Genomic DNA, 26,501 nt, shown 5'->3' with positions numbered 1-26,501 from the left:
GAGGTTTTTCAGTTTATCAGAAAGAAAGTACCCACATATTAACTTAAAATTTTTAATTTTTATTGATTTCAGAAAGGAAGGGAGAGATACAAACATCAATGATGAGAGAGAATCATTGATTGACTGCCTCCTGCAGGCACCCCCAGTAGGGATCGAGCCCGAAACCAGGGCATGTGCCCTGACTGGAATTGAACCCGGGACCCTTTAGTCCACAGGCTGATGCTCTATCCACTGAGCAAAACCAGCTAGGGCCCCATATATTAACTTAATTCAGTATTCCATGTGGACAGGGCATGCCTAAGATCCAACCTGAGACCTTTCCCACTCCGTGCTTAACTCCTAGCCACAGAGTACTCGCGGCATTACACACTCTGGCAGTTAGGATGTCATATAGTATTGGAGGAACAGCAACCCAGAGAACAATTTAATACATCATTTTAAAATCTGAAACTTTCACCTGCAGGGAACCTGAGTTAATATTTGGCAGAGCCCGATGTACAGCTCTTAACATCTAATCTCACATAAAGTACCATGTGTCCTTTAGTGAATAAAAACCAAATATACTTTGTCAGCATCTACTCTGGCCACACAGTGTGTTCACCTAATTGTCTCATCTACATTATGATTTTCAAATGCAGGTTTGGTTCTAGCAAGACCAAGACCACAAAACCGTGAAGCTGGTTTTCTGGGCCTCAACTACCCTCAATAGGGATTCCTCCCCTCCTCCCAGCCTGGCCCCGCCCCTTCCTCCTGGATGCCCTGTGGCTTCCTCCTCTTCCTTCCCAGTTAAAGCTCTCTGCCTGGCAATCTCTGCCCATCATTTAGACACAAAGCAGTGTAGCTGGCTAACAGCTTCCTGCACTTTCACTCCAGGGTTATCTTCATTTTGACAAATTCTGGCAAAAACGTTCCCAGTGACCATCAAATGCTGCGACTTAGATCCAAGTGTTTGGTGGTTAGGAATATTTTAGTTGTAGAATTATTGAATGCCATATGAAAGATCTGGTTCCTTTCCTTGTCCTTATATTCTCTCTCTCTCTCTCTCTCTCTCTCTCTCTCTCTCTCTCTCTCTCCTCATATACAAAATGAGGGTAAAAAACCCCTACATATAAACTATGCCCTAATGTCTGGATGACCCGTGAACAGTGAAGAATAGACGCCAAGCAGCCCAGCTAATGCTAAAATAACTAAACTTTAAGATTTGAACTGCTCCATCCCACAGGGAGACAGAGCTGATACTTTGGGCTCAGCCAATGAACTGCCTGCTGTAAAATGGAGTGAATGTTCTTTGGAGAAATATAATAGAATCTTGAATTTCTATAACATATTATTCACAATTTCCAGGATGAAATCCAAAATTTCTTGTCATATAAAGAAACAGGAAAACATGAATCTTTTCAAGAGAAAAAAAAATCAATGGATGCTAAACCTGAGATTACCCCAATGTTGGAATCAAAGATAAGGATTTAAAAATAGTTATGCTTAAGGATTAAAAGGAAAATATAATGAAAACATAGGAAACTTCAGGCAAGAGACAAAAACTATAAAATAGAACTCAATAGAAATTATAGAACTGAAAAACAAAATGGCATAAAATAAAAAATTTACTGCATGCCTCAACAATAGCGTGGATATGGCAAAAAAGAGAGAGAACTTGAAGATGACATCATCTGAAGAACAGAGAAAAAACTTGTAATCAATGAACAGAGCCCCACGGTCCTGAATCAACTGTCATGAAGGCATAGAGAAGAATTTCACGAATCAGGAAAGGTTTAACTCAGGAGGTAAGATTTGATCTAGGTTTTGAAGGATGAAACGAAGTTCAAAGGTATAAGAGAGAAAGTTATTCCAGGCAAAGGAAATAGCTTGTGCTAAATTCCATTTAGCTTCCTTTTCCATTCTTAGGATCTATAGTTGTACTTACATCATGGTCCTCACAATTTTAGTACTTACGGTGTAAAATGTACCATCTATGTCCACATTACATATCTCAGACTACAAACTCCTTGGTAGGCCAGTTCATAAACTTCATGTGTGTTCTCTTGCAAGCTTAGCCAAGTGCTGAGCACTGGGCATATGGTAAGGACCACAACGTTACTGACATATTAATCTGATAACCTATCAACATTTATGTCCTCAGTTGTTGTTTTCTGTAAGCTCCAATAGAACTTCATTTATGGATACTACATTTTGGGTTTCACATAATTTTCACATGTAATGAATTATTGTTTTTATGATTTTTTAAAAAACTTTATTTTTAGGGCAGTTTTAGGTTCACAGCAAAATTGAGATGGTAGAGATTTTCCATACATTTACTATCTCCACATATTATGGCTCTCTCTCATCAGAGTGGTACATTTGTTATAATTTATAAACCCACATTGACAATCATAATCACCCGAAGTCCATTGTTTACCTTAGGGTTCACTCTTGGTGTTGTATACTCTTTGAGCTTGGAAAAAAACGTATGTTGATGTGAATCTATCATTACAGTTACTTGAAGAGTATTTTTCCTGCTCCCAAAATCCTCTATGCACACACACACACACACACACACACACACTCCTTCGTTTTTATGTACAATGAAAGGAAACTAATATTTATTGATCATTAGTCGGTAAGTGCCAGGCTCTATGTTAAAAGCTTTACATGTCTTCCTTTATTTAGAGAAATGAATCAGGCCCTGGGCTGCTGTGGAAGACCAGGAAAAGGGAGACCAACACAGATTTCAATGTATCAGAGGAGGAATGACTGAAGAGTTTCCCCTGATAGGATTTGCTCATTCGAGGGGTTGGAGAGGGAAGGCACATTTTGCTCCCCAGGCCGCTCTTTTCCTGAGCTCCCACTGGGTATACATCCCAGGGTAATCTTGATGTCCATACATTCTTGACTGTACTGTGCTGGGAACTTTATCTTAAAAGTAGGTCAGTGGGTGACAGCAGAAGGAGCATGAGGTTAACAGTCCGGTTCTGCTTGTGACTTGGTTATGGGACCCTAGGCAAGTTTCCCCCTTGAACTCTAGAAGCTTTAATTTCCTTATATGTAAAATGGATACAGCAGTAATTACTTCATAAGATTTTATGATATTAGCACTGGACATGACCAATGAAAAAAATGCTTTTCTTTGGCAACGTCCTATATTATAGGAATGTCGTTTCCTCAAATGTTAACTCTTTTTGATGTCAGTGCTAGTTGTTTAACATATTCCTCTGAGGCTAACATTGTTTATAGATGCTACGGTTTGCAAATTTAAAAAAATAGATCCAGAGGAGACGTTCTCACACCATTCCTAAAATTCAGAACTCCCTTGTTTCTGTTCTTTTTTATAAGTCACTACACCACGTTTTCTTCAATGCAGAAAATAAGGCATTTGGTACAGACGGAAATTCATTTATTCTCTTTCTCAGTTTCAGCAAGAAAGACATTTATTATATATTCAACAAGGTTGTATTCACTTTTTCCAGCTGAGGAATAGTTAAGGGATTTCATTATATTTGGGAAAATTTTCATCAATCAGAGATTTAGCAGCCACCAGAAAAGACCTCCACAATTAATCTTTTATAACATGAGTGTGACTTGTAATCTCTACACTAAGAAAAAAATGACGAAATATAAGGACAAACTATTCAGAAACTGTAATATTTCTTGGCAAAGAAAAACTGCTTTATGATTTTTAAGATACGTTTGATAATTTAGGTGAAACTTACATGTTTGAAATCAGTGCCAGATGCAACACAATTCAAGTTCAAATTCACTAGCCGCGTCGCATTCAGTATGATTTAGTAAAAGGTATTCAATAATTCTATGTTTCATGGAAATCTCACCAAATACAAGTATTTCATTCACAAAATGCATGGCCTGGCAGATTTCCAGGGCAGGAATTTGCTGGAGGGAAGGTATATTTATTGATTAAAATAAATCAAATGACTGACAGTTCCCCCAGAAAACTGGCAAAACAATAATGTTCTGAGCCAGAAGAAAAGTCTGAGCTATTTACATTTATTACAGGAACCCAAAAAATGTCGTAGGTAAACAATCAGATGTTTGAGAATTCTCAAATTAATAGAGAAAAATTTAAAACACCTATTTTGGAGTAGGACTGGGACTTTGGTGTGAAATCCGGTGTTTGTAGGGTTTTGGAGTGCTTCTATTCCCCCTCTATTTTGCACATTTATATGTACTAAAAAACTGTTATACTTTGATGGAATTTATGTGGAAACATTCTAGAAGGTTCTTAAACAGGCCAACGTCACTTTTTTCCTACTCCAGGTCTTCTCCCCTCTGTGCTCTTTCCCCATTCTGGCCACTCTTCCACCATTGGCAATTTTATGGACTGAATGTTTGTGTAAGGATATAATTCATATGTTGAAACCCTAACCCCCCAGTGTGGCTGTATTTGGGGTTGGGGACTCTAAGGAATTAAGGTTATGTAAGGCCATGAGAGTGGGGCCCTGATAGGATTAGTCTCCTCATGAGAAGAGACAGGAGGTAGGAGAGACAGGAGATAGCAGATAGCCCTGGAGCTCCTCTCCTCTCCCTCTCCTCTCTTTCCTCCTGTCCCTCTCTTCTCTCTCCTTCCCTCCCTTCCCCTTCCCTTGTTTCTCCCTCCCTTCCTACCTCCCCCTTTCTCTCTCTCTTTCCAAACATGTATAAAGAAGAGATCATGTGAGCACACAGCAAGATGGCTGCTGCCCCACAAGCCAGGAGACAGGACTCACAGGGAACCCACTTTGCAGGCATCTTGATCTTGGACTTCCCAACCATCAGAACTGTGAGAAGTAAATACTGCTGCGTAAGTCGTCCAGTCTGTGGCCCCGCTGACTGATACAGCAATCAACAGGCCCGAGACCAGAGCTACATCAGAGCTTTCACACACGTCCTTTCTTTAGCTGCTTAACTCTGGAAGGTTTTGGATTCAGGGAAAACCCCATTGAGAAGCCAGACACCATTAGCCAGGATAGCTTCATACAGATCTGCAAATGGCTCAGCTCTGCTTCTGTTCTAGAATCAGAGGCTGTGAGCACGTTAAACGGACCTTAGCCGCCCAAGCTTGTCAATCCAGGGTTCACTGGTTCTGGGGTTATAGAAAGTGACTCCACAAACCTGGCACATCCTCTGGGAGACACTGGGGGCGAGGCACTGGATAGTTAATAAGTTCAAAGATCTGTTTATACTAAATCGTGACATATTACTGAGTGCCAAGCAACATTTTTATACATTTTTACAATGTTTCAAAGAAGGGCATTATTGATAACAAATACCTAAGACAGAATTACTGTGGGCCAGGTACTAGGTTAAGGTCTTTATGTGTATTTTCTTACATGAACGTTACAACACTAGAAAATAGGGAATATTCTTCCTCTTCTTATCACTGTTACCGAACAGTTTCAGAAAACAGCAGCCCTTCTAAAATACAGTGGGGCCTTGACTTACGAGTGTCCCGACTAACGAGTTTTTTGAGACACCAGCTGTCTCTCCACCCCGATTTTTTGCATTGAGTTGACAGAGTAATATGAGTTAACGAGCTCCTTAACGAGCTCCGTCTCGAACGAATTAAACTCGTAAGTCAAGGCCCCACTGTAGCCCCACTCCCATCACGATCACATTTCTGTTTTCTTTTCTTAGTAGCGCCTTTTTCTTGGTGGTTTTCCTTGTTTATTTTCTAGGCTCCCCACGCCTCTCCTCGGGGCCTACAACAGTGGCTGCCTCGGAAAAGTCCCCTAAGCTTTGGGCCAAGACCACGGAGTCTGCTGGGGGAGCGGCCTGGGCATAACCAGATGGTGAGCTCCAGGAGAGCAGGAGGCGGGCCGCTTTCTCCGACACAGAGACCGGAAGGAAGGCTGCTCAACAAGCACGTGCAGAGAAGGAAAAGGAAGAGAGGGAGGAAAACGGAGAACTAATAGCAACGTTCCCAGAAGGGCCTAGAGAGCGCCTGCAGCGACTCTCTCCCCTCGGGAATGGACTCAGGTCAAAGTCTAAGCCAGCACCGGCGTGCGGCAGGGAATGGCGAACCGACGAAGCCTGGAGAACGACCAGAAGCAAGAGGGACAACGGCGAGAGAAAAATGGAAAGAAACCCACCGCTCCATTCAGTGGATTTCACCATGGAGCTCAGCGCGGCCGGTTGCCACGGCGACCGCCAGGCCAGAACGGCCGCAGCCCATTGGCTGAGAGGTCAGAGCCAATGAGAAGGCGCGATGTTGACGGGGTCTTAAGATGGCTGCCGGGCGGCTGGCTCCGGACGGGTGAGTAGAGCTGCTTGTGGGGCTGACTCCCGGGCTGTTCGGGCTCCGGCATGAGGGCTGGAAGAGCCCCCGGTTCGGGGAGTGAGGGGGCCAGTGGAGGCGCCTCACAGCCTTTCTCCCGAGCCGCCCCGGCCCGGGCCCGCGGGAGCGTCGGCCGGCCTGGCCTCCGAAGTGCCGGAAGGGGCGTCGCAGCGCCTTCCCCAGCCGGTGGGTTGGAGAGGGTTCTCCGTCCCTGCCCGGCCCAGGTGAGAGGGAGAGGGGGCTTTGGGTTAGGAAACAGATTCCGTTTACCATGGCTGTGTCCCGGGAAAGAGCTGCAGTTCATGGGAGTGTCCGCCGGCTGGACCTCCCGTGCCGGAACCTTCGGCACCTAGTGCGCGGCCGGGGCGGGGGTCCCGTGTGGGGACCGGAGTGACGCTGCCCCTAGAGGCCCGCCGAGTTCCGGGCGGGGCGGCCGGGCAGGAAGAGGTTCCCTCGCTGGAGCCACCCTCTTGCCATCGGGAACGTAAGTGTTTTCCCAGCGGCGTCCGGCTTAAAATGAGCCTCGCTGTGCTGCTGGCTAACTGCGCGTCGTTCTTGGGCCTAAGGAAGTGTGTTTTCCACGGCTGACCTAGCCAGGCACCCTCTTTAATGAAAACGTGTGTGTGCGTGCAGAGTCCTGCTCCATGCATCCAGTTTGTTTATCTAGGTGATCGGATTGGTGACATCGGAAGGCAGGCCCGTGATTCGCTTGTACTTCCTACCTTTTTGAGAAGAGGGAACACACGTTTATTTTATGAAAGTAAACATGTTTACGTTAATGTTGATGATACATGCTTTTTTAAAAAAATTCTTGATTGTTGATAGTGTTGACGATACATGTTTAAAAGTGTTTTAGTTAAGTAACTTATTCCAAGCCATAGAAACTGATTATCGTGTAAATTATTTAACACCCTCTTCAGATTGGTGGGTGGGGGGTGGCTTATGATTATTATACAAGGTTAAATTCATATCAGACAAGGTTCAGATTCCTGGGATTATTTCTAATTGAGTACAAACCGTAAATAAAACGTTATCATTTGGTGAAGATGGCATTGAAAATCTGGAATACCAGTCACAGGAGATATGAGACATTTACTCATTAACTGCTTGGATTATATCTTTTGGGTTTTGATTATAAGCAGCTGCCTGGTGGGCTACAAATGTGACAGCATTACCAGAATGTGACTTTGATACATGTAGTTTAGTGTAGCATCTTACATGGTTTTCTGTACTTAAACCGTGGGGGGAAAAATTTCTTTATCAAATTTTAGCAAGTCTAGGATTATAGGCTACAGTCATTCTTGAGACACTTCCAAATCTTTGTCTCTGTCCTCTAAAAGTTTATAATTGGAAGTCATGAGTTCCATTTTTGTAAAATAAGTGGATCACCGTGCATTACGCAAGTCAGTCACCTTATTTGTAAGACGTAGTAATTCCTAGTGGAAGTGCGGTTGTGAGATTAGTGGTAAGTCAGTGCTTGTCCCATCGTTTGTATATTATGAATAGCAATGACCTGCTTTGTTTCCTTTTCCCGGTTCTGTTTCTTCTGTCATAATGCGTTTTCTTGTCTTTGGGATGTCCTGTGTGAGGTGCCACTAACTGAAAACTATCAGCTTTGGCTGTGACAGCTAGGTTGAGGAGAGGGCCAATCACTATTGCATCTCACTAGAAGAGATGGAGTAGTGCAGCAAAGAGTGAGGTGACTGAGTATTTGGGCACATAAAATATTAAGGTCCATAAGGAAACATTTGAAAGCTGCAAGACATCTCAGAGATCATCTGATCAGACTTTGATTTTATGGCTTAAAAATGGAGACCAGGCAAAATGCATTGTCTTGCCCACAATTATGTTGTTCAGAACAGGAACCCGTCTTTGACATTCAAAACCAAGTCTTTCCCCTGTGCCAGCTGTTCCCCATCCTTTCACAACCCCAAACGCCTTTTATTATAATTTGATATCTCCCTGGGTGCCATGTTTTGAAAGATTGTGTCTATTAATGTATATTCATTAGTGGTGTGTTTTAAAAAAAAATAAAAATCAGGTCTGTAGCTACCAATCAGACCTTCTGATCAACGAATATGTGGTGAATAAAGCTTCATTGATTTTAAGTCTCCTCATGTAGATGTGGCTGATATTGTTTGAGGGGGGAAAAATATTGGGCTTTGAATATTGAAATTAGCTTAGAGACCTCCATTACTATCTTCATAAAACTTTATAAAAACCTTAGATTGGGAATTGCTGAACTGTGTCATGTTCTTGATGCATTGCGATCTGCCAAGTGCGCTAAATAAATAGTGACTATGCTGGTTTTCAAGGGCAAAAGAAAACCCAATCATTCAGACTAGAATGATACATAAATATTTTCAGTTCATAGTAAATTGTATCAGCCCAGGACTAAAGCTGTGTTCTGTGTAGTATACACAGAATTTTTTAAAAGAATAATTGTGGAAAGGAAAATCATCTTAACTTCAGAAGTAGAGAGTGTATGAGATGAAGAAGGTGATATTTAAAACCATAGGGTAAAAGTGGCTTCTGAATCATTTGCATCTTTTTTTGGGGGCGGGTGGGGAGGACAAAAATGATTGAATTAAAAATTGTTTTAATTACAGACTTAAAACTGATAGGTTTTGTATTAATACAGGAACTGTTGTTTAGATCTGGCTAGAATGTGCACTAAAAAAACTTAAGTTTCCAGTTTCCTGGTATGCCACGTCTCCTGGGAACGACTGAGTAATTTTCACATTGAAAAGATAATTTGGAGTGATCTGCTTTAAAATAAAGGAATATACACTGATAGATGTGGCGGGAGAGACGATCCAAAGAACGAGAGAATCAGAATAGCCAAAACAGAAATAACATGAGGCCTAACGCAGTACATTGGAAATGGATGAAAGACATGTCTATGCCATGAATGGAAAACAGTGTTTTCGAACATGAGCCCACAGGCATGTCACAAGCTGCCATTCCATACTGGCCAATTTACAGTCGAGCTTCTGGCCGTGGGGCCGCTCCGCTTTCAGGCTCCTCAGTGAGTTATCTGTGTAGAATGTCGGCTCCATGCAGTTAGGCATTTTTGCCTTTTGTACACTGCTGTCCCATGTCTTGAGTGCCTGGCACACAGAGGGCATGCAAAAGGTACTGTGGATAGGGAAAAGAAATGGTGGTTTCAAGCATAGAAGAACCCGTTATGCCAAAGCTGTATTTGAAATTTGTTACTACACTTAAATCCTGAAATGGAAAATGAGCATGAGGTATGTTATGTGCCAGTATCCCAGGGATGATGGAACTTATCATTGCTCCCCTCGCCCTGCTTTTCAGAAGAGTAGAAATATTTTTACTAATAACATCACATCAGTTTTTTAATATTGGTGTATTTTATATGATGTCCTTTGTGCTAATAGAGCGTCTCAAGATGACCTCCATTCCAGCTTTTCAAGTCCTCAGGCTGGTGTAGGGGTGCATCCAGGTTTCCTGGGGTTGGGAGCCTATGTAATTTTGGGTCTCTAAAAACAAGGAATACATATTCTAAATATAAAATTAGGTATAGTATCTTGTGCAAATGAGCCTTGAAGCTTAAGCCCCATTATCTTCATGCTGATTTGTTTCTGGGTCTGTTGCTCTATTCAGAAAACCAGACACCTACATTTTTTATAGAAACTTCATGTCAGCCTGTGGAAATCAGGGAAGTCAATGATTTGCATCAATTGTTAAGCGAATACACTTCAAACATGAGAAACTTCAAAACAACCTTATGAATGAATGCTGCCATCCGTGATAGAAATGATCAAAATGTACATAGCCACAGGAATAATAGCAGAAAAGAACTTAGCACTGATTGAGCCCCTAGAACCTCCTAAATACTGTTGAATGTTTTCATGGTTTTATCTCATTTAATCCTCAGAATAAGCCTGTATGCCTTATTATTACAGATGAAAAAACGGAGGTATTAAAAATGATTTCCATATACTACTAGTATATGGTAGACACAGGATTACAATGGGAGCAGTTATATGTCAGACCCTTCCTCTTAAAAAGTCGAGAGATTATTTTGGTGAGGATGTTTCTGAGAGCGAACAGCTGATGAGTCTGGACCAGAGTGGCAGAAAGTAAGATCTGATTCTTTGGATTTGGGAGGAGGTCCTTAAAGTTACTAGGAATCCATTATTCAGAGTATGGAAAAGCCCATGATGTCTTTGTCTCAGAGATTAATGGTGGTGGCTTTGTTACTAGGTTAATTAATCACAATACGGGGTAGAAAACTTAGCAGAAAAGATTTCTATTCATTTTATTCCTTCAGGTTGATAGTAATCATGAGCACTACAACCAACGTCTCTGTTTCAGGCAACTTTTAAGCAAAGTGGATTGGGCTCAATGTGTATTCTAAAATAGACTGTGCCATGATAGGGAAAATGCACTCAGTTATCTTAATTGGAACAAATTGACTACAACTCCAATTTTTAAACATTGTTTTTATTAAACACTAGCTAATGGTTCTACAGATGGACAGTATAGCTATTAGTTTAGCAAATATAGTATGTTTTTGTTAAAATGTTAGGACTATATTCCATTTAATATTAGCTTAGCAAATAGTATAAAATTTTAATCTAGGATATCCTTTTCACCGTCACACTTTCCTCAAACTACTTGTACAGCTTAAAAAATTTCTTTTTGAATAATTGTTTTCCTGCTCCTTAGTAAGTCCCCTGAAAGTTTTATATATCCCAATACGGGTGAAACATTCAATTTTGTTTTCTTCTGTAGTTGGTATAGCTTGAACTATAGTAATACAGGTCTTACATGGCCTGCAGGGCATATTGTTAGGTTCTTACCATTCTCGAGCAATGGATGCTTTTACTGGATTTCCTCTTTTTAAGGCAAAATTATGCATATAATAGAGAATCAAGGTCCTACATTCTTAGGTCATTCACCTATAGATGTATTTTGTAACAACTTGCTAAACTGCTTTACACTTTTTTTTATACAGGCAAACTTTAATTTTATTATGGAGGGCATATCCCATTATAGATTTTTAAAAAGTTTAGCTGGACTGTTCCCAAACTATAGGTATATTTATTAGACTCTGGGATGTCATTTAATGGTTTTAAAATTCTTTGCATGCCTACTTTAAATTGGTCTAAATTCGCCCTTTTCCCCTTAGAAGAAAAGATGTGGAGTGGGCTGCTACCTCCTGGCCTAAATGAAAGTGATGTTGAGTTGAATTCTGAAGATGAAGACACAATAGAGAACTCTGGACCTAACTTACAGGAAGATGAAGAAGATAGGACCATTACAGAAACAGAGATCACAGATTTCCCTGCAGACGGACCAAACACTGAAGCAGAGGCGAATGTAAATGCATATGAAGAGTGTCCTCCTGGAGTTCCCTTACATACATGGAACGTAGGTTTTCTCTGATGTGTTCCTAGTATAGCCTGTGTTTGTACATGCCTGTATGTCTCTGCCATGGTCAGAGTGTGCATGTTCTTAGGAGGTAATAGGTAGGAAAATTCACCCAGAATTCTTTTATTACCAGGTGGGTCTGTAGTCATCCCATTGGCCATTCAGATATTTGCTTTCATTTTTGTTTTGTTTTTCATAAATAGGGGAAGAAAACATTTAGTAAGATTAGCTACTTTGCCTAACATGATACAGGAGGAATTTCTATCTTAATTTATCTTTTTGTTATCTATGAGTCATTGAAGTTTACTCTCAGATTATCAGTTTGACTTATCTAGAAATATTTAGAAATAAAGTAAGATGAAAACTCAGGTTGTGAAAGAGCCTTGGAGAATATAGTATCTCAAGAAGAACTTAAATATGTGTTTATAAATACTAGAATATAATAGTTCTATTACTTGTTAGTTTTTGATGTGTTGCTTCAAAATATATTTGCTTTTTTTTTACTTTTATGTAGAAATTTCAAGAATTGCATAAAAAACATTCTGAACAGAAAATCTCATCTTCAAGATTCAGAAGGAAAAAAAGAAAACGCTCCAGAAAAGGTATTTTGCTTGAATTCAGAGTAATTGTCAATAGTGCTAATGTTAAACTGCAACTAACTGAGCTCATTAATTTTTAATAAATGTAATTTTGAAATAACAACTAAATACTTAGCTGTTAACACTGTGAACTCTTTTCAGGTAAATTGAAGAACGAAGAAGAATCCCATAGGTAGGTGGAATTGAAAATATTTGTCTGTTCTAGTTAGTATTTGTAGACTTTGTACAAATAAATTAATTACCTCTGAAATGTAAGAACTAGTTGTTGTAATATAATTGTAGTAACCAATTAAAAACAGTAAAAATAAAAATGAGTACATTTAGTGCAAAACGTGTTGTTTATCTTTTTATAGTGAACAGTCCCCAAGTGAAACCCAGTTGAAGGAACTTACTCAGTATTTTGGAGTCAATGACAGGTTTGAACCCCCTGTTAAAAAGAAAAAAATTGAGAAGGTAAAGTGTTGTTGATTTTTTTTTATTGCATCTTATATTCCTCAGTAGAAAATGTTTGTAATTAACATTGCCAAAGCTGGTTCTCATTAAGTGACTATTAAAATGCCTTCTATGTGCCAAACAAGGTGCTAGATAAAGAAGTAAATGTATAGTTACAAATCATTAACAAAAACTGTTAAGAAGGAAATGAATGGGGTATTGTGAAGAAATTCAAATGGAGGCCCCACTTTAGCTTGTGGTCAGGGAAGGCCTTTCTCAGAAGATGCCATTTCACTGAGACCTGAAGGAGGGAAGGAACCATCTAAATAAGGAATGCTAGTGCAGAGTGAGAGCCTGGATAGCGGTCTTAGGGAGGACAGAGTCGTTCATCATCGGACATTGGAGCCACTAAGGTCAGCGTGGCTGGAGTGCAGTTAGTGAGAAGGAGGGGGCCCAAGATGAGATTGGAGAGGCCGGCAAGTAGGGAGCAAACTCTAGGACCTTCAGGGGCAGAGAAAGGAGTTGGGTTTTAGTGACAATGCAGTTGAGAGTCATTCAGGGGTTTTCAGTTAAAAGGAGTGACATGATCTAAATTATGTTTAAAAAGATTGCTATTATGTGGAGAATGGACTGCGGGGCAGCAAAAGTAGGTGAGAAGAGAGCAGTTAGGAGACCCTTCTAGGCATGAGGTCATCTTGAACAAGAATGGTGCTGCTGAATAAGGAGAACAGTGGAAGGATTGGAGGTATACGGCAGAAGTAGAATTGACAGGATTTGCCGCTGGATTGTTTGCGAGGTAGTGGGGAGGATTTGGAGAATAAGGACGGAAAGAGCCATTCACGATTTTACCTTAAGCATAAAGATAATAGTTATGAAGATGGGAAAGCTTGGGAGGGGAGAAGGTTTAGAGTGGGGCCTCCAGAGTTCAGTGTGGGGCGTGGGTGATCTCAGCCAGCAGGGAGAGAATAGACTGTTGGTAAAACGAGGCAGGAGCTTGGAGGAGAGCCAGCTGTAGAAACACATTTGGGAGTTGTCGGTCTTTGTATAGATGACTGATACTGAGTAGAGGTTTGAATGCATGAGGAACGTACATGTTCACATGCAGGAATGATGGACAGATTGCAGCAGCATGAAAACAGACCACTGAGCGGTAGGGCTGGAGCACAGGGCCCTGCCTGGTGAAGCGCAGGTACACTGCACCTTGTGTGTGCCTCCTTCGTGGTCATTGCTATAGATGACTGTGTGCATGGAGATCATTGCCATTTTCTGATCAATCAGTATTTCTCATGAAAAACCTGATTTTCACCCATTGGGTGGTGTTGCATCATTGAGGGCATGTGCATTAGGAACTCACACAACAGAATTTTACGTGTGAACTTGTGCTTCCAGCTTTGTCAAGTAGAGGAGCTGGACTGTGACCTCACCAGCCATGCTCTTTGTCAAGTGCTATTAGCTTATGGTGCTAGGCGATGGAAGTGTTTACCTAAGGATGATTTTGTACTAATGTAAGCATTTGGAATGTTAATATCTTCTAAAAGTGCTAAAAAAAAGTTGAACATGTAAGTGGAATTCTAGGATTTCCAAGCCAATAACTGGTTTTCTTTAATGAAACAGACACTTAAGAATTAAGTACCTCATTTATCCAGAGCTGTGACCACTCCTAATCCATTGTTTTTTCTACTATATTATGCCATCTCCCGTAGACACTGCTCCAAATGGCTGGGTAATGGAGGTTGATTGATGGTGAAGAGATACATGTATAATTTTAGATGATTTATTTTTAAGTGAAAAGTGTATTTTTAAGCTCAGCAGTTCATACAAGTTTCTAGAAGAGGGGAATGTTCTTGTTTCCCCCTTTGTGACATTAACTTGTAAGCTGTGACCCATCCATGGTAGCCAAAGGGAAGTAGCAAGTTGACTGAATAAACAGACCACTGGTTTATTCTTGGGCATTGGTGGAAAAATAGGTTGGATTCCTCTCTGCGCGCTGACCTGTGTTATTCTACGTCTGGAGTAAGGGAATGTGGCACCCAGATGATCCCTGTCTCAGGAAGCCTACCTGATTGGACGGACACAGCAGAGCTGCCATGTGGAATACGCAGGACAGGCTCAAGAATGGCTGCTGTTAGACCAGGTTGCTGAGGTGAAAGACTGGAGAGCAGGTCTAGGTTGAGGTGTCAGGCTACCCCAGAATTTGTGATGCAGGGAAAATTAAAGTTTGATATTAATGTTTTGTTTTCACATATCTCCGTGGCATTTGAGGAGTTACCTAATGTTCTATGTAGGAAGGAGAGGCCATTGTTTTAGTATTTCTTAAATGAAAATAGTTTATTTTGACTATAAAAAGAAATATTAATTAAAATATTCCAGGTACAGGTACTGAGATCCTATTATGAAGGGAATTGGGTGCTATTCAAAAGGAGTAAGAAAGTGGTATTGTTTTAAGCTGGATAATGACATGGTATCCGCTTAAGAAAGATAGAAGACCAGTTTGGAGATGGTTATAATCTTTCAAACGAGATTATGACGCCCTGAAGAAGCACAGAAAGGAGAAATGAGAGACACTACAAAACAGTTAAATTAAGAGCACAGAATTGGAGGCATTGAAGCTGACTGCGGATTTTATCAGGGGTGACTGATAGGGTAGTTAGCTCTAAAGGAGAAGCCGGCGGGAGTGAGGAACTTGTTTTTAGACATAATTAAAAAAGGGAGGACGCTACCCTCAATATGAAGATAACTAGGAAGTAGCTGGAGCTGTAGATCTTGATAAGGTGAAAGGTCAGATGCTTTAAATTATATAGAGATCCAAAGCAGCTTATAAGAATTAATTGAAGGCCTAGGATTGAATTACGGTGTGAAATAAGACTAAGAAGAAGGGGTCAGTCACAAATCGCAGGAGTACTGTCTCTAAGGGGCAACAAGAGATAAGGGACTTCAAAGGAGATTGAAGATAGATATTTGGGGGCGATAGAACGGGGATGTAGTTAACATAAAAGATGCTCAGGTAAAAGGACAACAGTTGGTGTCTCCTGTGACCATAGATCAGGGGTGGGCAAACTTTTTGACTCGAGGGCCACAATGGGTTCTTAAACTGGACCGGAGGGCCGGAACAAAAGCATGGATGGAGTGTTTGTGTGAACTAATATAAATTCAAAGTAACATCATTACATAAAAGGGGACGGTCTTTTTTTTTTTTTTAGTTTTACTCATTTCAAACGGGCCGGATCTGGCCCACGGGCCATAGTTTGCCCACGGCTGCCATAGCCTCTGTGGCTTAGAGGGTTAAGGAATGAGATGACATCAGGGCAACTGAGAAGAGTGTTTTAGAAGAGAGAGAAGTGGTACTAACATAAGAAGAAATCAGTTTGAGGAAAGAGGCTGAGTCATCCCATCTAGTCCCCGGTCCAGAACGGGGAGGACAAGCTTGCTTGTAGGATGAAAGAAAGATGGGGTAGAAAGTTTAAAGAGCAAGGTTCTGGGTAGCATGACAGCAGGTGGGTTGTGGTGAGCACAGGAGGTGGGCTTAGTCTTGCCAGGGAGATGATTCTTTCCTGGGGGCAGGAAGGAATGAAGAACAGAATACCTGAAGATAACTTTTTTGAGGTGGATGAGAGGTAGATTGTAGAAAGGACATATATATCCTTGGTTCTTCTTTTCTCTCCCTTCTCCGGCTCCTGTAAAGTGGGGGTAGAGTTACAGTCTGAAAAGGAAGGGGGTGGGGGTGGAGGGTATTTGGAATAATGGGAAAGACATGTATGTAACAGTGTCAGAGGACTGTGGAGCCTGTCAGGGGCAGAATTGAGAGCCCACCCTGCCGAATTGGATAAATGGCTTTTAGCGAAGCCAGTGGATTGAGTTATTTGACTTTCTCTGACATTGCTGAAGCACCTAGATGTGAAAGTAGTCGAGAGAAATGGTTGGGAAAGCCTAAACAAGGTAAGATGTTGGAGGGAACGGAAGGCATTGCTGAGGTCAGTGGTTCTCAAACTGTAGCCTGCTGCATCGTCTTCGCCAGCGAATGTGTGTTTGCCTTTCTTTCCTGCCTTTAAGTTCCAGGTTTTGTTTCTTTCTAGTCGGGCCTTGAAAAGAGAATAGACCAGGCTGTGGAAGAGTGGAATATTGAGAAGGCCGAGGAGCTCAGCAATCAGCTCGCTACCCGAGAGGTAAGTCAAACCTTTCTTATTTCCAAATTTTCTAAAATGAATGTACATTTTTTATGATCATAAGTAAGTTCAGTATTCAGATTTTTGACCTACGATTTTCCTTCCAGTCCATTTTCTTCCCTCTTGTTCTGCCATTTATTTACAAATATCTTTGTTTTTAATGTTTTTAAATTAAGTCTAAAACTTACGGTGGAAATACTGCATGATTTTACCTAGTTCAGAGACCTTTTTGCCCCTTATGATGAAAAGGCTAGCTGCTAGCTTTCTTCTCCTGTTTGCATCATTACCTCAGTTTAACTCTCTCTGTGTTGTAATGCCACATCTCTCAATGTTTTTCTAACACTTGCTCCCCAGAACGCATTCTTATTTCATATACTGCACATTTCCCTCAGCCCTAAAGAATTTTCAGTCTTTTTTTTTTTAAAGGTATAGTTTATAGTATAAAACTAATAGATATATTGAATATTCTTTTTCCAAGTACCAGGCTTCTGGAAGATTCTGACTTGCACCTTCTGGGGGAATCACTGCCAGGTGTTGCTAGGCAAGGGCACACGTAGAGTAAAGAGCTCATGTTGGCATATGTGTTGTTGTTGCTATTGTTCTGTAAAAATTTTTTGTCCTTGCTACTATAGCTTTCACTTTTAGCATCTCTCCCCTTTCTTCATTTTATTCTCAAGCTGTAACTGCTCCATGGGGTTTGAGTATGTGGGCAGCATCGTCAGGCATCTGTGTAAACTGTTGGCCGTGTATACTGTTCTTTCTTACTCACCTACAGGTGAGCATTTTCTAACTGAGACGAGTGATGAAATTGCTATTTTAATAAATTTTTCTATGGAAATACTATTTCACTCTTACATCATTAGATGTCAAAAATCTACTATCGATGGCCATTTGTTTGTTTTCTATTTTTGGCTGCCAGCTATAAGTATTTTGTGAGGTTTGTATTTTTATGTCCAGTAGTGAGGCTTAGGGATTTAGAGGTTATCTTTCTTTCCTGAAGCTTAAATGATGCCCTGGGAGGAGACGGGTCACCTGTGGCTGGTGGCAGGCAGCAGCTGCCTGTTAACTCCACCTTGTCTGCCCCACCCGTTTTCCTCGTGAGCTTTCCTTTCTCTGCTGCGACGCTGCCCGTGAGGCTGCACAGACGTGTGCCTTGGAGGCTTCAGAAATAAATGTGTTTCCTTGGAGGGTATTCGGTTTCTCGTTCTGTGTTTTGCTTTGTCATACTGCTGTTTTAGAAGTGGGAATTGTACCGTACAGATTAGGTGTTTTCCATTTTAAGGGCTATTTTCTGTCACACGACAAATGCGATTGCTATAGGAATACATGGTATTTTCAGCATTTGTAAGGATAGTAAACATTTTTCTCAAGTGCCCTTTTTACAGTCATACAAATATAATGCTTTGTTCTACTACAATAAATTTATTTAGTGTGGGTTGAGGATTCTCATGAAAAGAAGACAATAATTTGAGTCCTGTTCTTGTCTTTGTCTAAGTGGGAAAACATCTGGAAGGTGTTTGCTGTTCAGACACAGACATTGGAAAGATACTGATGCTATCTTAATTAAGTGCCCATGAAGAATAAAGTAGTCAAGATGGAATTTCTTAATAAATAGTTTAGTTTGAGATTTAATTTTTTATATTTATCCCTTTGCTGTCAAACACCGTGGAGGTGAGAGAGGGGATTTTGAGAAGGAGGTAACTGTGAGTTGGGACAGAAACCCTGTGTAATTAAATGTGTACATGCGTGGTGAGCACCCTTTTGGAGATCAGGTATGTTGGTTTCTAATCAGGAGCATTTTCTTTTTTCAAGAGGCAGTGACTGGGGCCAGCTGATAAAGCCTTGCTCAGAGGCACAGATCCCAGCGTTCTGTAGCCTTTGCTAACCGTAAGAAGTGAAACTAATTTTTGATGTTTAACATTTATAAGCCTGTGAAACCAATTGGGTAGGACCAGTACTGAGAAAAATGAAGCCAAAAGTAAAACAATGTTTGGGGATGGGCCTTGAATACAGTTCCTCAAAAATATGCCAAAATAAGGCTGTCGGTACCCTGTGGTTGTGACACAGCAAGCACTTTTTCTCCAGAATCACCTTCCCCTAGTACCTAAGGGAAGCATTTTGAAAAACGCTAACTTAACTCTGGTGCCGTGTCACATATAGAAATTTTTTGATATTTGCAACCATAGTAAAACAAAGACTTATATTTTTGATATTTATTTTATATATTTAAATGCCATTTAGCAAAGAAAAATCAACCAAAACAATGAGTTCGCGTGTCACCTCTGGCACGCGTGTCATAGGTTCGCCATCACTGCCTGCGGTTAATGGTGACCGGAAGGATGTCTGCGATCTGAATTTGCATAGAAACAGGTTCAGTGTTCAGAGCCTAGGTTGTGCTGTTGCCTCTGGTTTTGCCATGTGGTAATGTTGCTTTGGGGCTCCCTACAACTTTGGAGGAGAGATGAAGTGAAAAATATACTTGGGTTTGTGTCGTACTGATGAAACTGTTTCAAAAGTTGTTTTTTAAAAATATTATTTATATACACACACACACACACACACATACACACATACACACACACGTATCTGTACTAATTTTGCAAGGTATTGGTATCCACATCTTTGCTAAGGCCTAAAACCTTCATTTGGAGTAATGATATAAACTGTTTATATTTTAAAGCTTTTTGCTCGAGTTTATGAATGCAGGACAAAGGCAGTGACTTCCACCATTAGTGCTGTTGGATATAGTATTTTTTTAGAACGTAATCAAGTTCTCACAGTAAAAATGATAAAAATATCCCGTTTTAATACTACTTTTTAATAGACAAAAATACTATATTACTAGTTTTTAAAATAGACTACTTAAATGTTTGGATTCTAAAACATAGGTAAGTTAATGTTGAAATAATAATAGTTTGTTAATATTTAAAATAACAAAGGTAGGAATGGCCTTTAAAAAAAAAACGTTTGAATTGATTGAGTTATATTTTTTCCTAGCTTAAACACATTAAGTGCTGTCTTAAATTTAGGCAGGTTATTAATTTGGAGCATAAAACTCTGTTTTTAGAGCAGTTTTCTAGAAAATCTGAAGGCATTCTAATTGAAGAGGGGCATGTATACATTAAGGATAGTTTTTGCATTTTGTATGAACATCTAAGAAGTGGTCCTTCATCAGAAATGCTTCGGATGCCAGAGTGCTTGTTCCAGCTTCCAGAGTTTTCCCAGGACAGCTCACTGTTAGGCTTCGTTTCCCTGTGAGGATTCTGGCTACAGTTCACCCTTTTCATTCTGGTTCAGTTTTATGGTGATGTACGTGCCATGTCTTGATGGAATAAGAGCTTGAATTACTGCCCCCTCTTTGAGACTCTCCCCCCCCCCCAAAAAAAACCCCCACCTCTTCCCAAATAATTTTGATAGGTTTAGCTATCAAGGCACATGAAGCATTATCATATCTAGAGTTCAGAATGGAAACATTTGTTTACATTTTTGGAATAGAAATACTGCCAAACTTGGTGAGTTTAAAGTCACTTCCCATCAGTGCTATTTTCAGAGCTCTAACATTTTAGGGAAGGTGTTCACATCACGTGAAGGAACCTGACCTGAAAGACATACTACAATGAAGGCAATGTTGTGGTTCTAAACCTTTAATTCTATAATACAGAGAGCAGAATTAGTTTCTTCCTATTTTTGTGAATGGGTAGAAATATCTCAACCATGTTTCCAAAGTAAAATAATTCGATATGAAGCTGAACATATATTCCAGTGAGCTACTGTTAAGAACCTGTGACCTTATGAAGAATGGCAGATACTTCGCATTTTCTTAATTATTGTGATTTCTAGCCACTGAAGATTGTGTAAACAAAGTAAAAGTGCATTAAATATTACTCATTTGTATAAAGAATTTAAAATTAAATATCTCCATTTCATTATTTTATTTTTGTAGAAATGACATCATTCTGTTAATCTAGTACCAGGGGTTTATATGAAGAATACATTATTTCATTATAAAGTCATTAATGCCTGCTAAATATATTTTATGGCCTTCTTTGAAATTGTACTACTCTTCCTTCTGTCTTTTTTTTTTTTTCTCTTTGCAGTTAGACAGTAGAGCTTAGGGCCGTTTTCTGTGTGTACATTTCCCCGAGTAGCAGTGGGAAAGGACACAGGGCTCCCGGGAGAGGAGAGCTCCCCCTCCTCGGTCCGTAGGCTTCCGTCAGCTGGTCAGCAGTGTGATCAGCTTCCTGGGCAGGTTCACTCTCAGCCCCCTGCGGGGTATGTGTCTGTCAAGGATCATCTAGAACTGACTCACTTTCATTAACTTTGGTTGTCTTAGTGGCTTTTTAATTTAAATGTTCGTCTGTGTATCGTTTTGTAGTCTGCGCATAGAATGGGAGGCTTTTAAATGGTGATTTTAATACTTTTGAAGCCTTGTTCTCAGTTTTTAGAAGTCATTCAGTTATCTCACATAGATGAATAATTAGCACAAGATATGAAAAATAAACTTCCTGTGCAGGTAAGGCAAGACTTCATTGAGTTCCTTTACATTGAGGTTCAGCATATGTTCATTCTCACTGAAACATTGTGTGCAGCCTTGAAGTTGGAGCATTTTGACATGGGAAAAGCAAAAATGGTACTGAGTGTGGGTTCTCCTCGCTTGCTTAGATTTATCGCATTGAGGATGTTTTAACCTTTGATGTATGAGTGGATGATCACCTAGAATGGTGTTCCTTATGCTCCCTTTCCATTATGTTTATCTGTGCTTTTAAAAAACCTTAAAAAAAGATTTCAGATGTTACAAGTCTAATTAAAGAGACAGACAAAGCACAGTTTATACTGTAGATTTTTTCTGCAGTTCAATTAATCAGCATGTTTTCTCTTTTAATTAAAACCATTTTAGTAAATTAAAGCCCACAGCAAAACACATATATAATTTGTTTGTAATTAGCTCTTAATTGGTGGTAGTTGAAGCTTAGCACCCTCGGTTTCTTTCTTCATGATTGCCATTTTATTAGCAGCCAGTCATTAATTAATCTTTTTCTAATTAGCTTATAAAACTGTTGATGGCACATTATTGTAAATGTGATTTTAAGTTCAAAGCTTGTTAATAAGCTTTCTTACTTAGAAGAACAGAGATAAAGAAATTGCTGAAAACAGCACTACAGTTCTTTTTAAAAAAACTGTCTTTCTTATGGGGAATGTGTAAAGCATCTAACAGCTTATGGTTAATTTTTTAATGCTTTTTTCCCCCTTATGAATGGATAAGTTGTTTGAATATAAATGTCTATTTCCAGAAGTAATTTCAATAGTATAACATCTTTTCTCCCTCCTTTGGAGTACTGTAATCTACTTATAATTCGAAGCCTTAATAGTCATCATTAAAACAGGTGTTATATAAGCTATTGCACTATGAAATCGAAGTTGATTATATGAATCAAAGTAAATCTTCTCACATATCACGGGCCAAATACATTTTTTAACTATTGCAAGGTGAATCATAGACACACAGACATACACACAATATATATGATATTTGTGTATAATAGATCTTTATGATGTGTTTTAAAAACAGGATTTGTTGGGTTATACTTAGAAATAAAAACTATTTGGGTTAGTTGATATGAAGGTGTAGGTATTAAATAATAGGTGTTTGTGCAGTTGTGCATGCACATAGACAGATGTGGTACACAAACTTGCAAAGCTGTGCGTGCACATTTTTAGATGACAATGAAATGAGGCTATTTTTTGAATAGAGAGGAAATGATTTGATTTAAAGTCTGAGTTTAAATGACTAGCTATGGTGTAGCCTGTGTGCTGTTACCAGAGCTCCAGCATCCCAGGTATGACCCTGGAGAGGACGGCACCAATCCCGATGCAGACATCGGGAATTTACCAGCGCACACACCATATTTAATTAGCCACGTCATCGTCTTTATTGAAATGAACTACCAGTTTTCTAAAACTCTCTAACTGCATGGCATTCTAAGCTGTTTGTCAATATTAGTGCAAAGTTTTGAAAGCTATATAAAAAAACGAAGTGTTATAAATCATTGTAAGTGCTTTTCCCCCCTTATTTGCTTTTTGAACTTTGCATGTTATTTCAACTTTGGCTGTTTCTCTGCTTGTTTATAAGGCGGCACTTTAGGATGCCATGGAAGAGACTAGAAAGGGATAGCTGACAAGGAAAAAATTAAAAATTGGATAAAAAGTAAATGAATAATGTCATATTACCAAAAAGATGAGAGGCTAATTTGTGCCGACTTTTTGCTAATTTTGTTCAAGCCTCAAAATGAGGAGCTGTCACCCGTTCTGTGTAGCGCTGATGACAGTGCCAATGATCCATGAAATAAGCTGCCGCTGGCTTTGTTCTGATAAGAATGAACAAATCTGCACAGTGTTCGGCTCCCAGAATCTCATTTTCATACTTGCATGCAGGCTAAAAGAAATAAGCTGTTTGCAGACTTGATTAATCAGACATTGGAGGGGTTTTTGTCTCTTTGATCTCTTTCGTCTCCTAGGTAACTTGCTTGACATTAATGTTGAGCTTGAGTAAAGACAATCAGGAATTGTCGACCAAACTGATATAAAAATTAAAGACCTTGACACTTTAAGTACTCCAGTAATGGTTCCGCTTTACTTCAGAAAACATCTGTTTTCATTTAATTAAAGAACAAAAGAGAATGGCATAAATATTTTTCATAGAGACCTATTATTTCATAAAAAGGTAAAGTATGATAATTGGTATTTTTAAGTAAGTGCCTTGAAAGTATTCAAAAGGGAGGAAAACTTTATAAATCTGTTACAGGCTGGTAATTTTGAGATGAGTAAAATATTTTATGGAACGGATAAGAAGTTTTTACAGTTGGGTTAGATTAAGCTGTTTGAATCAGATCCTTCAAATGATTATCAGCAAACTCTAGAATGGCAAGGTTTAGCAAGAAAAACTTAACTTGATGGTGAAGGTTTGTCTTTTAAAAATCTCGACTATGTTACAAGATGTGCCATTATATCTATTTTACAACCCAGTATGATTTACACATGCTAAACCTGTAAAATTGAAAGGAATTAAAAAAATGTCGCGGAGCATTTGCTTGAGGTTATGCAGACGCTTTTACAAATCTTCCAAGTGGCTGTAAAGATGAATGCCTCAAGGGTCCAGCCAGGGCCCTGCTTTTCCAACCAGCTAAAGCCCTTATCTTAAATCCAAGCAAAGTACCATTAATCTTTTTGAAAGACCTTTTATGGCTTTTAATATATCCCAAATTAGAACATTTTACACCCTTGGTTCCTGAAATATGGTGATAAAAAGCCTTTAGAGCTTAATTTTCCTTACCGCTTGCTCTGACCAATTTGCAGTTCTTTGTGATAATGTTTAGACACCTTAATTAAAATGCAGCAAAATATTGGATGTTCTATATGGAAAATGCTGATACTTTGGCTACACATACAAGAAATTCTGTATGGATTTTTATTCATTAAAAATTTTTTTCTTCCCACATTGTGTCGCTATGGTTATCTGATGACCCGAAACCGTTTTTTAATATAAAAACTATTGACCAAGCTTTTGTGATGTTTACTTGGGTATGAAGATGCATTTTTCTTTTTACAAGCGGGAAGGGGGATTCCTGTTGGCCTGTATTATTTGTTTGTAATACTGAAACATATCACGATATTCCTTTATCTTCTGGAACTCGGGTTAGTCAACCTGCCTGGGAAATGAGCTTCCTCTCAACTCTCTTCCACAGAAGATCTTGTTATTCTTCCTCACGTCCACATATTCCCACTCTTCATAGTCTCCTCAAGAATAAGGGACGCATTTATTTTAAGCACATGAAGGTACACAACATTGATATAACAGTTTTAGAAAATAACTTGGTCACATGGTTAATGGTACATGGCAAATATGTTTTGGGTCATTTTTATTTCATTCTCAAAACGTATAATCTCAATTTAAATACAAGATAAACTAGCTGAGTGGTACTTTTGTTGGGGAGTTTACTTGGCAGAATTTACATTTGATAGATAATGCATAGGAATATAGTTAAGTAGAAAAATACGGAGTTCTGTGTTTTACCCTTTGGTGAATGTAGAGAGACCAGAGTACATCTCAGTCATGGGGAGCGAGCTGCGTTTATGACGGCAGGCTGTTGCGGTCCCTCGAGGGGCCTCAGTTTGGGGAGCATTTCCCCCCAGGAGCCGGGCCCAGTGCGGGTTCTGGGAGGCAGTGGCCACCTTAGGGGAGCCCTAAGTTGGCTGCTCAAGGTGCCCGGAGCATAGGGATTTCTCATTTCTGGGCACAGCTTTCTTCCCTCAAGTCCTCAAGTGTTTGCGGTCTCTGATTAGCTGGAATATTTATTTCCACTTTTCATGTTCTTTTTCTTCTTTCTAATTCTTAGCTTGGTGTAAAAATCGCCAAAGCGATTGCCTGCCATAAATTTGTAAAAGCCAAAAAGGAAGCTGAAAATTCACAGGCTGCTCGAAAAAAGAAGAAACTTGCGTGGGGGTAAGTTTACGGCTTTTAGTGGTGACGCCACCAGCTTCCTAGAAATGGACACATCCTGTGACACGCTTTATGGGTCCGGTGTGTGTAATTGCTACTCATTGTCTTCTTCGTACGCGTGCTGATGTGTGTCAGATTGTAAATGAGGAGGCATTTCTTCATCCTGTTTGATGTGTGTTTTGTCATCAGTGGAGTATGTGAACGTTTAAGTTTATTTTACTTTGGCACTTAGTGAACATGTTACTTTGGTGACATATTTTAGAAATAAATTGAGATGTTTATGTTCTTCATTTTAGATTTGAAGCAAAGAAGAGATGGGAAACCAAAAGCAACATGGGCTACATGTAACTTGCCAGAGTTCAGGACAGTGTGTCTATTCCTAAGTCTTCAATTGCTCAGAAGACTGAAGATATCCCTGCTTATGTTAAAGATGTCAGGAAATGGATAGAACAAGAAAGAAAAAATAAGCATAACACTTGGAGGGTGATCATCAGCCCTTTTCTAAAGAGTTCAGCCCATTGAGGTGAATGGACCGGAGTGTTCTGTTGGTACAGGAGTCTGAGTCCACGTACAGGGGAAAGATCGGCTTTATTTATTTATTTATAGAGACCTGCAGTGTAATCGATTTCACTTTTCATCCGTTTGGTATAGCATAGCCTTTAAGCTCCTTGTACTTTGTTATCTGTCCTCAGTGGAACTGGACTCATTCTGGAATTGTGTTTTCAAGATTGGCATTTTTGTTTATAATGGATTCGTCATAAGTGTAAGAAAGTCTCCATTGATAGTCTTTACAAATGACTTCATCGTAATGTTTTAAGAGTAATGATTGGTTCTTTATTGGGTGCAGTGGAGTTGATACTTGACAGTAACATAATAAAAGCAATTGGTTGGTTTTAGTGCCTTCAGATAAAATATCTCAATAAAACAAAGACAGCATGTAGTGTTTGGAGGATGATTGAAATTCAGCTCTTGCTGGAAACGTCTTCCTAAATATCTCAGCCCAGCCATGTCATTCCTTATATTATGAGATGATTCCTAGAAGCGAAAATGGTATAATTACATTAGAATGTTGTAACTCAAGACAATATAACTTGGAACCTTCTAAGAACGTGGTTGGGTTGTTCTCACTCCTCTCCCCCAGTTTT

The 26,501-nt window shown here is 39.7% G+C and overlaps 1 protein-coding gene across 5 annotated transcripts; it reads left to right on the top strand.

Annotated features, from left to right (window-relative positions):
• The first annotated feature begins 6,157 nt into the window (after positions 1-6,157).
• On the top strand, positions 6,158-26,461 carry FAM204A (family with sequence similarity 204 member A). Of its 5 annotated transcripts, XM_015572677.1 has the most exons (9): positions 6,207-6,244; positions 8,907-9,015; positions 11,424-11,665; positions 12,180-12,267; positions 12,406-12,436; positions 12,618-12,717; positions 16,770-16,859; positions 25,253-25,359; positions 25,653-26,461. In XM_015572677.1, exons 3-9 carry the CDS (start codon positions 11,432-11,434, stop codon positions 25,702-25,704), a joined length of 702 nt encoding a protein of 233 aa, XP_015428163.1. In that variant the 5' UTR covers positions 6,207-6,244; positions 8,907-9,015; positions 11,424-11,431; the 3' UTR covers positions 25,705-26,461. The 5 variants fall into 5 exon arrangements, with proteins under 5 accessions (XP_006754960.2, XP_015428163.1, XP_015428159.1 ...); XM_006754897.2 differs by lacking the exon at positions 8,907-9,015 and having other exon boundaries at positions 6,158-6,244; XM_015572673.1 differs by lacking the exons at positions 6,207-6,244; positions 8,907-9,015 and adding an exon at positions 6,278-6,489 and having other exon boundaries at positions 11,417-11,665.
• The last annotated feature ends 40 nt before the right edge of the window (positions 26,462-26,501 follow it).

Source organism: Myotis davidii, unplaced genomic scaffold (assembly GCF_000327345.1).
Source record: "Myotis davidii unplaced genomic scaffold, ASM32734v1 scaffold72, whole genome shotgun sequence".
In the NCBI taxonomy this organism is placed as follows: Eukaryota; Metazoa; Chordata; class Mammalia; order Chiroptera; family Vespertilionidae; genus Myotis; species Myotis davidii.
The sequence above is the reverse complement of the archived record's forward strand: the minus strand, read 5'-3'. Positions and strand labels throughout refer to the sequence as shown.